At 38.7% G+C, this 16,047-nt stretch overlaps 1 protein-coding gene across 1 annotated transcript; it reads right to left on the reverse strand.

Annotated features, from left to right (window-relative positions):
* Positions 1-2,591: 2,591 nt before the first annotated feature.
* LOC138868925 (uncharacterized) lies at positions 2,592-3,609 on the reverse strand. Its single transcript, XM_070146507.1, has 2 exons — positions 3,445-3,609; positions 2,592-3,014 (listed from the first exon to the last, which is right to left on the reverse strand). Exons 1-2 carry the CDS (start codon positions 3,607-3,609, stop codon positions 2,592-2,594), a joined length of 588 nt encoding a protein of 195 aa, XP_070002608.1.
* Positions 3,610-16,047: the final 12,438 nt, after the last annotated feature.

Consider the following 16,047-nt stretch of genomic DNA (forward strand, 5'->3'; position numbering starts at 1 on the left):
CTGAGGGTCTAGGTACCAGGTTCCAGACATTGTTCCTTTTAAATTGATGTAACTCATCTTGCATGGCTGTAATCCAATCTGTATCTTTCAGGGCTTCCTTGATATTCTTGGGTTCTATTTGGGAGAGAAAGGCTAAGAAAGCAAGTGAATTTCTAGCTTTTGACCTGGTTTGTACTCCAGAATCTAGAGAGGTAATTATATTGTCAAGAGGATGAGAGCTTTTGTGTCTCCAGTTAGACATCTGAGGTTCATTTGTAGAGAATGTGGGTACATTTAACTAGTTTTCCTATGTTCTTCTCTCAGGTGCTAGTGGAGTACCCTAAACTGTGTCAACCACTCTTTCTTCAGCTTCAGTGGTTGTAATTGAAGTACCTGGTTCCATTGAGGACGAGGCAGTATTGTCTTCACTCAGCTCTTTTACTTGGCTCATCATATCTGCCTTTCCATTTGTCATGTCAATGACTTAACCATGGACTAGTAAGAGTTCTCCATCTTGATACTCTTTAGCACTCTTCTCACAGGATGGGTAAGACTCATAAAAAATAACATGAACACTTTCCTCAATGCATTGAATCCGTTTATTGTATATCTTGTACTTTTTGCTTTGAGAAGAGTAGCCCAGAAATATCCTTTCATCACTCTTGGCATCAAATTTACCAAGCTGATCCTTTCCATTATTGAGAACATAACATTTGCACCTAAATGTTCTTAGGTAAGTCAGCTTGGGTTTCCTTCCATTCAGCAAGAGTTTTGTTCTTCCTTTCCACTACTCCATTTTGCTGGGGGGTTTTGGGAGATGAGAAGTTGTGTGTGATGCCATTTTCATTGCAGAACTCATCAAATTTGGCATTTTCAAATTCTGTTCCATGATCTGATCTAATGCATAGGACTCTAGATTCCATCTTCACCTGGATTTTCTTCACAAAGGCCACAAACACCTCAAAGGTTTCCTCCCCTACTTTGCACTCTCATAGGACCACATAGGTCCATATGCAGAAGCTCGAGTGGCTTTGAGGTGCTCACATCCCTTTTAGACTTAAAAGAGGACTTCACATGTTTTCCTCTAGCACAGGCATCGCAAACTTTTTGTACCTTGAACTTTGACATGGGCAGACCATGGACCAGGCCTTCTGAATTAGTTTGTTCAGAAGAGCGAAGCTTGCGTGCACCAATCTTCTGTGCCAAAGTTTAGCATCATCATCAACAACTTTCAGACAACTCAAATCACCACTTTGTAAGGACTTGAAATCAGCAACATAGATGTTCTTGTATTTCTTGGCCACAAGTACCACTTCACCAGTTACCAGATTAGTAACTGTACATATCTTGGACAAGAATTCCACCTTGTTTCCTTTATCACAGATCTGAGAGACACTCAAGAGACTGTACTTAAGACCATTGACGTAGTACACATTTTTAATAGAATGAGTGAGTGACTTCCCGACTTTTCCAACTCCAAGAATGTACCCCTTTTCCCATTGCCAAAGGATACACTGCCTCCTTGCAGGGCTTTTAGTAAAAGGAAGTCCATGGTGTTCCCAGTCATGTGCTTTGAACACTCACTATCCATGAACCATTGTTGACCGCTTCCTTTCACTGTTCCCTGCACAAGAAGATCAAGAGTTAGTTTAGGAATCCAAGTAAGTTTGGGTTCCTTGTAGTAGGCAAGAGGATGAATAATAACTCTCTTAGTCCATGCAGGTAATATGCATTTTTTGTGAGTAGAACCAGGTCCCTCTTTAGTAGTTACATTTTCAGCAACCATTCTATTTTTCTGAGTGATCTGGACCCTGGCTTGATAATTTTCCATGAAATGTCCATTGTTCCTATAGTGGGTACTCAGCTAGTTTTCGGGGATAGTCACACATTTGCTATGTGGGTTGTAAGGGGTTTTCTCCCTTTGGAACCCTATTCCGTGTCTGTTTCCACCATTATTAGTGCACATGGCAGTGATAGCTTCTGAGGACCAGGTCAACTTTAGGGATTTTTCAAGATTATTTTTTACTCTTTCCAGATCAGTTTGGAGGTGCTTTTTTTTCTCAGTTTCAGCACACATCCTAGTTCTCACAGTTTTCAACTCGTTTTCAAGCCTAACGTGTTCCTTGCTGGCTATCTCTTTTTCTTTTTCAATATTTTCAGGTTTAGACTTAGTTCCTTATACCTCCATTATTTCCCTTAGGTCAGCAATTACTACCAATAAATCATCTCTTTATTCCTCAAAGTTGACAATCCTTTTGGTCAAGACATCTTTTTCTTCCTTCAACTCACAAATGGTTTCCTTCAAATCCATTACACACACTGCCAGATCATCTCTGGTTTGTTCAGCTTTCCCTAGTTCTAAGATCAAGACATCCTTATCCTGCACAAGGTTATGATAGGCATCAATAAATATATTAGCTAAAGACATAAGTTTCTTAGGAGAGTAGGATTTTAGATTTTTCTGAACATCCCTGAAATTTACCTCTTTAATGTCATCATCTTCATCATCATCTGATTGGGCCATCAAGGCAAGAGTTGAATCATATTCATTTTCCTCGCTTTCAACTGCCATCATGGAACTATCACCACTATCAGTTTCATCTTCAGACTCACTAGAGGAACCCCCATGCTACAAGAGCCTGTTTCACCACATTGTCAGCAGATCTCTTTCTTTTGAAGTCCTTGAGAGGAACCGAGTTCCTCTTAGCTGCTTTCTCAGGGTTGTACTCGGAGAATTCTTGCTTCAGGAGAGGACAGTCTTTGATGAAGTGCCCAAGTTTTCCACACTTATGACATAGATCATAGGTTTTTGGTTTGCTAGAGCTGCCCCTTTTTAGCATTTCTCCATTTATTCTGACCATCTTCTGAAATCTTTTAGTTAAGTAAGCCATGCCACTGTCCTCCTCACTTGAGTCATTGCTATCAGCTTTGAGTACCAGGTTCTTTTCTTTCTTTGGTTCTCTTCTTTCACTGTCTATCTTCCTCTTCATCTCGTAGGTTTTCAGATTTCCAAGCAGCTCTTCTATGGTCAACTCCTATAAGTCCTTTGCTTCAGTAATAACATTCACCTTACTTTTCCAGGGCTAGGCAGAATACTGAGGATTTTCCTCACTAGACTGTTCCTAGGAATGGTTTCACCAAGTGAGTGTAACTCATTTATGATGGAAGTGAATCTTGTGTACATATCTTGAATAGATTCATCATCCTTCATTCTGAGAGTTCATACTCGGTAGTGATCATATCGATCTTAGATTGTTTTACTTGGGTGGTTCCCTCATGAGCTGTTTGCAAGGCTTCCCATATCTCCTTAGCAGTGTCACAAGTGGAGATTCTATTGTATTCATCAGGTCCTATTCCACATACTAAAATCTTCTTGGCATGAAAATTCTTATCCATAACTTTCCTGTCTGTGTCAGTGTATTATTTACTGGTTTTTGGCATTGAGAATGGAAGTTCTTCAAGTACCTTTGTTGGGACATAAGGACCGTCACATATTACATCCCATAGCTCAAAATCCTCAGCCATGATAAAGTCATGCATTCTTGTCTTCCAGCACCCATAGTATTGTCCATTGAACCTGGGTGGTCTGTATGTAGATTGACCTTCTTCAAAATTTGGTGGAGTAGCCATAATGATCCTTCCTAGGTGTTAGCCTGATAAGAGGAACCTGCTCTAATACCAACTGTTAGTTTGTATGAGTCCACCAAATAGTAGAGTACCTGGTCCTCTATGAGGTTGTACTGAGAATGCTAATAAAACAGTAAGTAAATAATACACAGGATTTTTACGTGGAAAAATCCCAACTCAATGGGACAAAAACCACGACCTACACCTGTAGGATTTCAACTTTACTAACTTGTAAACACCTATTACAAGCCACTTTGTAATGACTCCATTACAAAGAATTCAACTCAACTAACTTGTGATACTCTTACCACAAGCCACTTTGTCACTCTCTAGTTACAAAGACTTTAACTTATTACTAAACCTAGTCACAACATAAACTCAGAGAGTTTACAGATTTTACAAGAGGGTTCCTAATCAATGCTTTTGGCTAAGCTATTTAGGAGATACAATAAGAACAATCACAAAGTTACAACTCAACTAAGGACAACAAAATACTAACTTTAGGAACTGGTCCGTAGTAGCGTTTAACTTTGTTCTTCAAGCTCTTGAGAAATAAGTTCATAGTTTTGCAAAAGGCTTGAATGAGAACTGAAGTGTTCAAGTGATGTTTTGATATAAACTCCTTGTTGATACACCTCGATGACATCACTTGAATGATGTAAGCATTTTAGTTTGTCAAAGGATAAGTGGCCACTAGAAATAGTGCAAGTAGTCAAGTCGCTTCCAGCTGTGTCCAATTGACTTCGTACTTTTATGAGGGATCCACAAGGGTATCAGGTCCTTGTTTGGTTTTCTATCTCCTAAAGCTATAACAATTCACATTTAGCTGGAATCTGTTGACTTGTAGTGTAGCCCAAGTGTGTCAGGTTCCCTATCTGTCCTTGTCAGTAAGTTTGTTAGATTATCAAAACATAAGACAAAAACATTGAAAACCTACCAATAAGAAAAGCAGAACAAGATAAAAGAATTAACGGAAATAGTACAAATCTAAAGCCAAATGACATAAATAAATTGCATCAATACATAAAATCCCCCAAAACTAGTAATACAGAATCATGAGCTCTACAATAGAAGTGCATGTCTAAAAATACAAAACAAAAGTATTGCCTGAACAATAATAACAATAACTAAAATCGAAAGAGACGTCAAAGAGTGCGAACAGGATGCAGCTCTACCTCATCTCTCAGCAACTCGCAGCAAATCACAATGGCTCCCATTTGGGTCCAACACATGGTTGTGCACAATTAAGTGCAGAGTGTAATATAAGTACAACCGACCTCATGTATTCAACATGTATCATAATTAACCTCGGCTAGGTAATAGCGGTAAGAATTATCAATGAAAATTGCTAATAACCTGCTCAATTCGCAATTTCACAAGTACATAGCAGTGTTACCATATAATCATAAAACTCAGATAAAATCACATCGGTGCACAAAGAGATAATCCGCAAAGTCATGTATCAGTTAACGACCCAACATATAGAGAAGATATGCTTATATATGATCAAGTCTCATGTGCACAGGTAGACATATAAAGAAAATATGTTCAGTGATTTCACTAATAGGACCAAACACCATATAGAGGAGATATGCAAAACGAGGCATGTATACATCCCAGATCTAGCATATAGAGAAGATATGCGAATAAAACATGTATACATCCAAGGAAAATGCAAGTAGAGAAGAAATGCAATAACCAAACATTGATAAGTATTTCCTTATACCGCGTGTACACCATCAAGAGAGAAACATGAGAGGCTTGCACTAGAGGGATAGATCCGTATGCACACACTGCATGGACAACACACGTGCCATATATAACAACCACATGAACCGCTCACGTGCTACATCTCCAGTATCCGCACGGACCACTCACGTGCTACCAATTCAATCCATAACATACAAAAGCATATACAAAAATACATGTACATGAACAATTGATATCAAATCACATACTCAAGGAACAATATAAGTGACATGCTAAGGTGTATGCATGTGCGAAGTGTACTACCACAGCTCAAATCAAGCGATTATATCACAAAAATAGTAATTAACATGTTTAAACAAGAGATTATCCTATATATAACCTGTAATATAATCCAATTAGCTCCCAAAGGGCTACAAACATAAGAATCATAAAGGCATGAATCTTAGCAATTAATTCAAGGTATACCATAGCCTAAGCACTTACCCGAGTATGGATAATACCCAGTGCATGCACATGGGCTCCACCCCTCACATGTATGCCACCTCTAGCACGTAGCCAATACTAATAACTTAGGAAACTAGTGCCTTTACAAAATATAGGTAAGATACTTACTTCAAGCAAGCCAAATCAATAATTTAGAAACTCCGTCCCACGCAATCGACCTCTAAATAGATCGAATCTAGCCAAAACAACTCAATAACATTAAATAAAGCCATAGGAAATTAACCCAAATAACAAATCTTTGATCTTGATACAAATATACAATATCAACCTGGGTCTGCACTCCGAAACCCGACAAAACTCATAAATCTTGAACACCCATTCCAGTACGAGACCAAATATATATATATATATATATATATATATATATATATATATATATATATATATATATATATATATATATATAAATCTGACCTCAAATCGACCCTCTAATCTCTAATTTTTCACTCTCCAAAAACCATAGCCAAAACCCCAAAATTTCTCCTTTAAATCACATACTCTAGGTGTATTAATCCATGGGGAAACAATATATAACATCAAAATCAAGTAGAGATTACTTACCCTTTAAATTGTGGTGAAAAACTCTCCACAAATCGCCTCTAGTCGAGCCTTAAAACTCCAAATAGTGAAAAATAGACCAAACCCTCAAAATTATATTTTGCCCAGTCCAAAATGTCGCTTCTGAAGAGAAATTCTTGCTTATGCGAGCTGACTTAACTTCCCGACCAGCCGCACCTGCTCCCCAACCACCACTTTTGCAGAATCGCTTTTGCGATCAAGACGCGCGTCTGCACAAATATTCCGCATTTGCAGACTCTGCCCCTAGGCCTCCTCTTCTTTATCTGAGCAACATAATCTTATCCCACATGTGCGACTTCACACCTATGCACCTCTTCTTCATAGGTGTGATTGCACCAGATTTGCCACCTACTAGCCATGCTCAACCACCTTTCGACTGGTCTGAAACAGGCCCGAGCACCTCAGGACCTGGCCCAAGAATACAAACAAGACCCAAAACACAACACGGACCTACTTGAGGCCTCAAATCATGCAAAATAACATCAAAACCACAAATCGCACCTAGATTCAATCCTAAGGCACTAATCGACTTCCAACTCCCTAAGACTCATGCCGAACAACATCTAATTAGCTCGGATGACCTCAATTTTTTCCCACAAGTCCCGAGTAACATAACAAACCTATTCTAACTCCCTGAATAACAATCAACTCGATAATATCCAAGTCAACTTTCAGTCAAACCTATGAACTTTCTAAACTTTCAAGTTTTCAACTTTCGCCAATTCAAGCCAAACAACCTAGGAACCTCTAAATCTAAATCTGGACATACATCTAAGTCCAAAATCACCATACAAACCTATTGAAACCATCAAAATACCATTCCGGGATCGTCTACACAAAAGTTAAACTACGTCAACTCTTATAACTTAAGCCTCCATCCATGGAACTAAGGGTTTCAATTCACTCCAAAACCTTCCAGAATCCAAATTGTCACCAAACCAATCTCACCATATGCTGTTATGGCACCCACAACTAGGCAAACCAAAAATTGATTAACACGATAATCGATGGTTCATAACATATTTTATCATGTGACGAAATAAATAAGCGAATTTTCTCCATTTTTATAAAAAGTACTTATATTATATTAAATGTTAGAACATGGTCAGAATACAAATTCAAATATCATAACAAAAATATAACCAAGAACAAGAATATAAATTCCCAAAATTCGATGTCACAAGTGCTTGAGCATCTACGAGAATAAACAGTACTACTACAGCAATTGTCTAGAATAGAAAATAGACAGAATGCAATAAATAGTAAGGAGACTTTGTGTGCTGCGGATCATCTGGAATGCAACTCACCAAAAAGTCTCCTCTGAAGTTGTGCCTATGCGCTTGTGTGACACCAAATGTACCTGTCTTAGTACCTGCACAATTAGTGCAAATGTATAGTATGAATAATAAAATCAACACGTACCTAGTAAGTATCTATCCTAACCTCGAAGAAGTAGTGACAAGGGGTCAACATCGATACTTACTAGTGGCCCAATAATCAAAGCACAATAAAAGTAGGCAGGTATGAAGCATAGAAAGCAAAAGCAATGAATACAGGTATATGTGTATAACGCGATCCTCAACAAAAGAGTAAATATAAAATCCTCAATTACCGAATACTACCTCGAATGGAATACATATATATGACCAATAATGGATATAATGTCAAAACTCGAGTTAGGAAGACATATATATACACTGACTCCAAAATGAATATAATGCACGAGTCTGCCGAGGCAAATGATCTGATCCCATAAGAGTGTTCCATAGAACTACCGAGGCGAGCGGCCTAAACCCATAATAGTACTCATAATCTAGCCGAGGCAAATGATCCGATCACATAATGGTAAATCTTGTCGAATGGCCCGATCCCAAAATGGTACTGCTAAGGGTTTCAGCCTGATCACATAATGATACAGCTGAGACGTTCAGCCCGATCCCAAAAGAATAGTGAATCTTTGATGGGTCATGGCCCAACTCACAAATTTATGCGTGAGTTATGAAATTCAAGAAACATTCAGACAAATACATACAATACAGGAGGAATTCGTAAAAGGAAGTATAATTTCCGCATCTAATCAAGTAGCACGTCAAGTATCTAAAATAACAAAGTTCGATACTCTACGAAAGTCTAGTCTCAGGCTAGAATATAACTTAAAGCCTTTAAATAGGCCATAATAACTTAAGCAGTACAATTGAATCATGATGTGAGTCTAAGTCTACCCGGACATAATCAAGAATCTAGCATACGCACAGACACTCGTCACCTCATAAGTGCGTAGCTCCCAAAACATGTAGCATGTAACAAATATAGCACCTACATGGTATATTCCCTCTTACAAGGGTAGACAAGAGATTTACCTCTCTCTAAAATCCGATAACTGGCTCCAACACCTCCCTAACACCTCAAACAAATTCCAAACGATCCAAAACTAGTCAAAGACCGTGCAAATCAATCAAAATATACTCAAGGACTCATAATTTAACAATTAAACAAAAAAATCAACTCCACACAAAAAGTTAACAAGTCAAAATCTAGTCCCACGCGCCCTGGTTTCAAAAATTCTCGAAGATATATATTATCCATAGCACCACAAATTCAAATATATAATTTATTCCCAATTCCATATCCAATTTCACAGTCAAAACTCAAAAATATCATTTCTAGGTTTTCTTCCAAAATCCCACAATTTTTACCAATTTCCATGTTAAAATTCATATATAATCCATGTATTTAGCTCATAATGAGCAAGAATAACTTACTTTGTAATAGATGATGAAAATTCCCCTTCAAAATAGTCCCAAAATCAGCTCCAATGAGAGAACTGATATAAAAATAAGCCAAGTCCCTGTGAGCACGTGATTTTTGCCCTATATGTATTACTCCAAAAAATTCAAAACAAAATAATTTCTTTCAGTGTTTGCAATTTTGTTGGATTTCGTGGCATTTTCTGTTAATTATTTGCATTTGTCTATGCACGTTTATTTTATTTAATTCATGAAAAATACAAAAATATGTTGCATATGCATTTAGGATTTAATTTTTATTTTTAGATTAATTAGTAAATTAGTTCGTTTATAAAAAAGGAAAATCACAAAAATAATTCATTTTCGAATTTTACTTTTTAATTTTGAATTGTATAGTTTTCTTTAAATTTAGGAATTAATTAATTATTATAAATACCATGATGAGTGATTAATCTAATTGGGTAGGTTAATTTAGTTTTAAAAAAATTATTAATTAATTTATGAGTTATTTTAATTTTGGAAAAAGAAAAGAATTGTGAAATTGAAAAAGAAAAAGAAAGAAAGGAAATCCAACTCTGGTCTAAAACCCATTTAATTGCCCCAGCCCAGACGGAATGACCCAATACCCGGCCCAAACTACCCTAACCCGGTCCGGCTTCCCCCCCAAATGAAACGACGTCATTTCATGGGCAACAGATCAGGACCGTCGAGGTTTCTTGATCGGACAGTCCTGAAGCCCAGGTCCCTTAGTATTTAAATGTCCAAACCTGCCCCCCCCTCATTTCTCGTCTCTCTCACACACCCCATTCCAGAGACCCGGAAACCCTAGCTAGCCACCCCCAAACCCTCCACCGCCGGTGGCGGCGCCACCACAAACCGCCACGAGACTTACACCAAATGTTCCCCTCCACCACCTAATCCCAAATCTCCGTTCAATTTCTCTCAAATATACCCAGAACCTCTCGAATCTCAGTTTACAGGTGGAAACCCTAGTGCCGCCACAGTTTTTCCAGTGGCGATGCCGTCTCCGTTCAACCCCAAAATAACACCCTACAACCCCCTTTACCCCATCACTCCAAATCCTCACCGCTTTTCCTTCGAAATTTGCCCGAAATCTTCGAATCTTAAATCTAAGGTTAACCTAAGCCTATGCATGCAAGTTCATTTCTCTGAGTCGTGATGAGTTCTCAAGACTGATTTCACCACAAATAATGTTGTTCTCCTGTTCTTGATAAAGAACAGGCGTTTGAAATTATTTGAGGTTTAAATCAGTATCAGTTTCGATTTCAAGTTGATAGGTGAGTTTTTCTTTCTTTCTCTGTCCATTATTGTTCGTCCCTTATCTTGTTCTTCCCCTTCTCTCCTATGTCGGTTTGAATGGAATGTCCTCCGTCTGAATTTGTTGAAAAGTTTCGAACCATGCCTTTCCCTTTAGCTTAATTTAGGGTTCATTTTGTTAATTTTTCAGTTCCTCTTTTCAAGTTTTTAATTGCTGTTCTCCGTGTTCTTAATTTTATTTTAGGTTATGACATGTTCTGTTAATTAGCTTAAGTTGGATTTTGTTAATTTGTTAGTTTAGTTTAATTCTAGTTTGGTATTTAGCTTAAAAGAAAATCAATGGTTAGTTTAGATTTTGGGCTTTTGTAGTTGTTCATTTGTTTTCCTTTCTGCTTCTCGTTCGAGTTAGTCAATGGGAGTTCTGATTTTTGGTTTGGGCTTTGGGTCATTTCTAACCCATTTTCAAGAGGAGCCCGCTTAGTTGGGTTTAATTCACTAGGTAGACTTGACCTATGAGGTAAGCTAGGGTAATTGACTGGGGTTTTAAGGGTAGGTTAGGGAGATTGGGTAGGGGAATCTCTTGTAACTGATTGAAGGAAGCTTCCTGGAAGCTGGCTTTGGGACTTCACTGAAAATACTAATTTTAAGCTAGGGATTGAATAACAAAAATGAAAATATCAAAAGGTTTAAAGTGCAAATAAGAATCCCTTTTATGCTGCCCTAATAACTTGCATATAAAGGTAGCTTTTCTTGCCTTTCAAGGGAGACCCAAGACCTAAGAGATAGAGAGAGACTTAAAAAAAGAGTGGACAGCTAAGAATCCAAAGAAGAAAAAATCTACAATGGCTGAAACCTCCAGGAAAAACACTGTTCCATCGAATTGTAGCTTGAGAATCTGAAATCCTTGTCCTTTTAAATCAATTTCCTGAAGGTTTGGACTTCGAAATGGCTTGAGATTTAGTCATTAAGGCTAGGTTTTGGTGTTTGCTTGTTTGAAAATGTATTTGACACTGCAATCTGGTCTGCTGAAGTGCATTTTCTAGGGTTTGAGCTGTTTTTGGTACACTATTCCATTGGATTTGAGTTCCACTCTACGGTTTGTTACTGATGCTAGATCTTTGATTATCTCGCTGTTGTTTTCTTCACTTTTTCAGGTATGTAAAGACATTTGATCCCTAAGTAAATGTAGACCAGAACTTTTATGAAATCAAGCTGAAATGGCTATTTTGTTCCTTCAAACAGAGGCTATTGGTCTTCTTGCGATTCCTGCACATTTTTCTCGTTAATCATTATGAGTAGTTAGTTATATATTGTTTGTAGCCTGTTTCCTTTTCAGACTTTGGGTTTTGCACCTATGTGTTGTAAGTAATGTTGGATTATTGGACTGTTATAGTGCTGTAAGTCAGTGCTAAGTTTAGCCACGTTTATGTCTTGTTCACAAATGACACTCATGTCTTTGGGGAACTGTCAGAATGTGTAGAGTAGTTTAACCTTCCCTTTATCATGTTCTTTTAATTATTTAGCTGTAAACCTGCCCTGTAGCACTAGCTGACTCTTTGATGTTTTGGCTGTGAGGTATGGATCTCAGTTAGTTTCTTGGCTGTGAGTTACTGGGGCTCTTTGATGTTGATGTACGTGTGAGTCCACTGTGAAATGGTCAATTGTTAGTTGGATTTTACTTAAGCGAGACTGGTTTGATTTGTTTTTAAATCTTCAGGCCTTTAAGTTAATCTGGAGGTCTGACAGTAAGCCACCTACTGCTAGTTATTTTAATCAGACTCTCAACTACTTGCAAATTAAAGTATTGTTAAACTGCACATAATCATGCATTGAGTAGTCGGAGGCTGATTTTTAAGGTCGATTGAATATATGTGGGTATTCCATTGTTAGCCAATTGGACTCATGTTGTATCCAGTGGCGTTTTTCAGACGCTACTGGTGGGCCTCCGGGATTCAATTAGGAGTCCCTCTTTCCGCTGATGCCTTGTCTCCCCAAAGTCTTGGGCTCACGCTTGGGCCCAAAGTGTGCGGCCCCTTGTTCACTAAGCTATCGGCTCATTTGGAGTTGGGTTAAACCCCTTGGCTTAAATAATTGACCCTATTTTGTAAGCCTTTAGAGAAACCTTTGATTGCACTTGGCATTTTGATTAATTCGGCCCTTATCAATAACTGAGGTGAATCATCTCTTATAACGCAAGTAGTATATGGCCCTTCATGGATTATTTTTTTTTAAAAAAAATGTTTGGCTAGAAAATTCGAAGTGTACCGTGCCAAACAAAAATCTTAAATGTACGGCCCTCGCTCAATTAATTTTGAAATCCCTAGAATTCGAGGCGTGCCTTTAGCAAATTACCATGGCCCTCACTGAATTAACAACGCGTTAGTTGCTTTTAGGCACGTTACTTAATAATTTTACCTTCTTAAACTCGGGTGCACATTTCATGTGACCCAAATCCAAATCCTAAAACGTTGGATAAATGTGTTCTGGATTGTGGGTGCATTTCATGTGGCGCGATCCAAAGACATGTTTTAAATGACGTTCAATCTTCTTTAAAATTGAATAAAAGTGGTGGAAAGTTAAAATTTGCACATAGGTTTAAAAATGTCTTAAAATCAGATAATTAGGCCAAATATAACAGTTGAGCGACCGTGCTAGAACCACGGAACTCGGGAATGCCTAACACCTTCTCCCGGGTTAACAGAATTCCTTACCCGGATTTCTAGTTCGCAGACTGTTAAACAGAGTCATATTTTTCTCGGTTCGGGATACAACCGGTGACTTGGGAAACCATAAATCTCCCAAGTGGCGACTCTGAATCTTTAATTGCAATAATCCCATTTCGATTATCACTTTAAGTTGGAAAAAACTCCCTTGTATACCCTTTTCGGGGGTGTAGGTACAAAGAAGGTGTGACAGCTTTGGCAACTCTGCTAGGGACGGAACCCAGAATCTCTAGTTCAGGGTTCAAGAATTCGAGCTTAGAATAATTTTTATAGTTGGCTTTATCCATTATCTGAATTTGTTACTTGATTTGGGCCTAATGTGCTAATTGATTGATTTTACCGCTTTGATATTCCGTGAACTGTATATAAATTGTTGCAAAATCCCTCTTCTCTCTGAGTCTTCTAAATCATGAAGAAGTGTGCACTTCGGGTGACTTCTTTTCTGTTAGAGTCATATTCCAAATTTAGAACGAGGTTCGGATAAGTTGCAAAGCCGGTGAAGCTTCTGTATTCCCAGTACGCTGCCCCCCTCGGCTCGAGCTGTCCGCTTGGGTAAACCAGGTCTAGAACAATAAACCCAGGTTTTGAACCTAGTATAACAAGACCTCATGCCGGATCCCTAGTAGGAATGTTTGCTTGCATCACGTGCATTTGACTTTGGGGACTCAACACAGGGGTTGAGTCCGTCTAGGACAGGTGCACCCGAAACAAAAGACCATCCTGATGAATCCTACTTGCTACTTGTGCATTTATTTGCTTCGAACTTGCATGCTGACCGGCTTATGAATATTGGGAAAAGTTGAGGAAAGAGAAATAACAGTTTGAGGGTTAAAGAGAGTTAATCGCCTCTTCTAAAAAAAACAATGTCCAAACAGTGTAGAAACTCTGCCGAATTTTTGAGAGAATAAAAAAAAAAAGAAAAAAGGGGAAAAACAAAAGTTGGTATTTTCAAAAATAGTTTTATTTGCCGATGAAATGTAAAAAAGGTCTTGTTTTCAAATAAAAAGCGTTTGTTTTATTTGCCCGAACTACGCCAGTTTGATTCTCACAGGGCGTGAGATACGTAGGCAACCCCCATCGGGTCCAACTTCCTTTTTGCGAAAGTAGCTAAAAGAACAAAATTTTACTTTAATTTGAAAATAATTAGGTGATGCCATTCTCGTCAGAAATAGCCGAATGTCCCTAAAAGGGTGCCGAAAGGCTGTTTTTGGAAGAACAACCACTTTTTGTCACTTTTAAAGGTTTTGGCTGGTTAGCTGACACAACCTTAAAATCTTCATTTTTTGAAGTGCTGAAAGGCTGTGTTGGCGAGGCCGGATGTTTTGTGGAAATTTTGAAAAATGGCAATTTGTCTTAAGTCAAACGAGTCATGGTTGTCTTTTAATTAAAATCACCTTAATAAATGTGCAGGATGAGCACAAATCAAAATGAACCTTTCTCAGTCCATGAAGAGATCCCTTTGGAGCTACATATGTGGTAGCATGACTTGGGGGGCGACAACAGGAAAATTGTGACAAAAGCATTGGGCGGTCTTATTGGGCTTTTGAAGGTCAAGCCCAGAAAAGATGTGATTGAGGACTTGATACCGTTTTGGGACCCAGCACATAATGTGTTCCACTTTGCGAATTTCGAGTTAACTCCTACGCTAGAAGAGATATCAGGTTATGCCAGTTTCGAAGGGAATCTCAGAAGTCAATACCCGGTAGCACCAAGAACAGTGACCCCCCACAAATTTTTGGATTTGTTAAGCATCAGTCGGGACATCCGAGATGGAAATCTGGCCAAAGGATTTTGTACCTTCTACTTTCTGTATCGACATTACGGGAATCCCCGTGGATTCGAAACACCAGAAACCGGTCTTACTCACGCTGGAAATCAAGACAAGTGGGAAGCACAAAGAGTATTAGCTTTCATAGTGGCATTCTTGGGTATCTTGGTTTTGCCCGAGAAAAGATGGGAACATTGAGATGGGGCTAGTAGGGATAGCCGACTTTATGATGAAAAAGGCAAATGGGACTATAGTGCCGTTGATCTTGGCAGAAATTTACCGAGCTCGCACTCTCTTTCGAGAAGGAGTGAAGTTTTTTGAAGGGTGCAATATGCTGTTACAAATATGGATGGAGGAACACCTTTGCCACCGTCCCGACTACTTGAATTGCGATATGACTGGTCTTGAGTGCATTGAAAAATATGAAAAGCGAGTAGAAGGTTATGAGTTTCCAGATGATACGGAAGCATGGCATGCTCATTTGAGATCTTTGACCGCAAATATGATCGAATGGACATTCGGGTGGCTCATGGTCAACGAAGTAATCTATATGTCGGCTGAGGTGTGTTTTTTGCTATTGATGGATTTGCGGAGTATACAGCCTTATGCTCCGCACAGAGTCTTGCGTCAATTGGGCTGATACCAGACCATCCCACACAATGAAGATTTGAGTTAGCAAGTCATTGAGTTAGATCCAAAAGCTGCCTTCCCAGAAGAGAAAGTGCGCCGGATTTGGCATCAGTGCAGATTCTTAGGGCCTAATACTCAAGTACGAGACCTATCTAGAGGCGAGGTGGAGCCTAGTTATACTGCTTGGTATGGTAAAATATCCCGAGCTCAATATGAACCTGACAGGCCCGCAAAGAGGCCCCATGTCCAACAATTTACCGATGGAGCACAAGTGTAATGGGATTGGCTGACCAAAGAAAACGAGTACCGGGCTACTATAAGCAAATTGGAAAAGCAAGTCAGAGAACTTCAATTCGCGAATAGATTGCAAGTCGCGACGGATGAAGGAGAAAAGAAAAATCTAGCCAAAGAAAATGAGGCCCTTCGAGCTCAAATTCAGAAAATGAAAGTACGGCAGAAAATCCATCCCGAAGCGACAAAGATGAAAAACTCATCGCTAACC

This window comes from Nicotiana sylvestris, chromosome 5, assembly GCF_000393655.2.
Source record: "Nicotiana sylvestris chromosome 5, ASM39365v2, whole genome shotgun sequence".
Classification (NCBI taxonomy): Eukaryota; Viridiplantae; Streptophyta; class Magnoliopsida; order Solanales; family Solanaceae; genus Nicotiana; species Nicotiana sylvestris.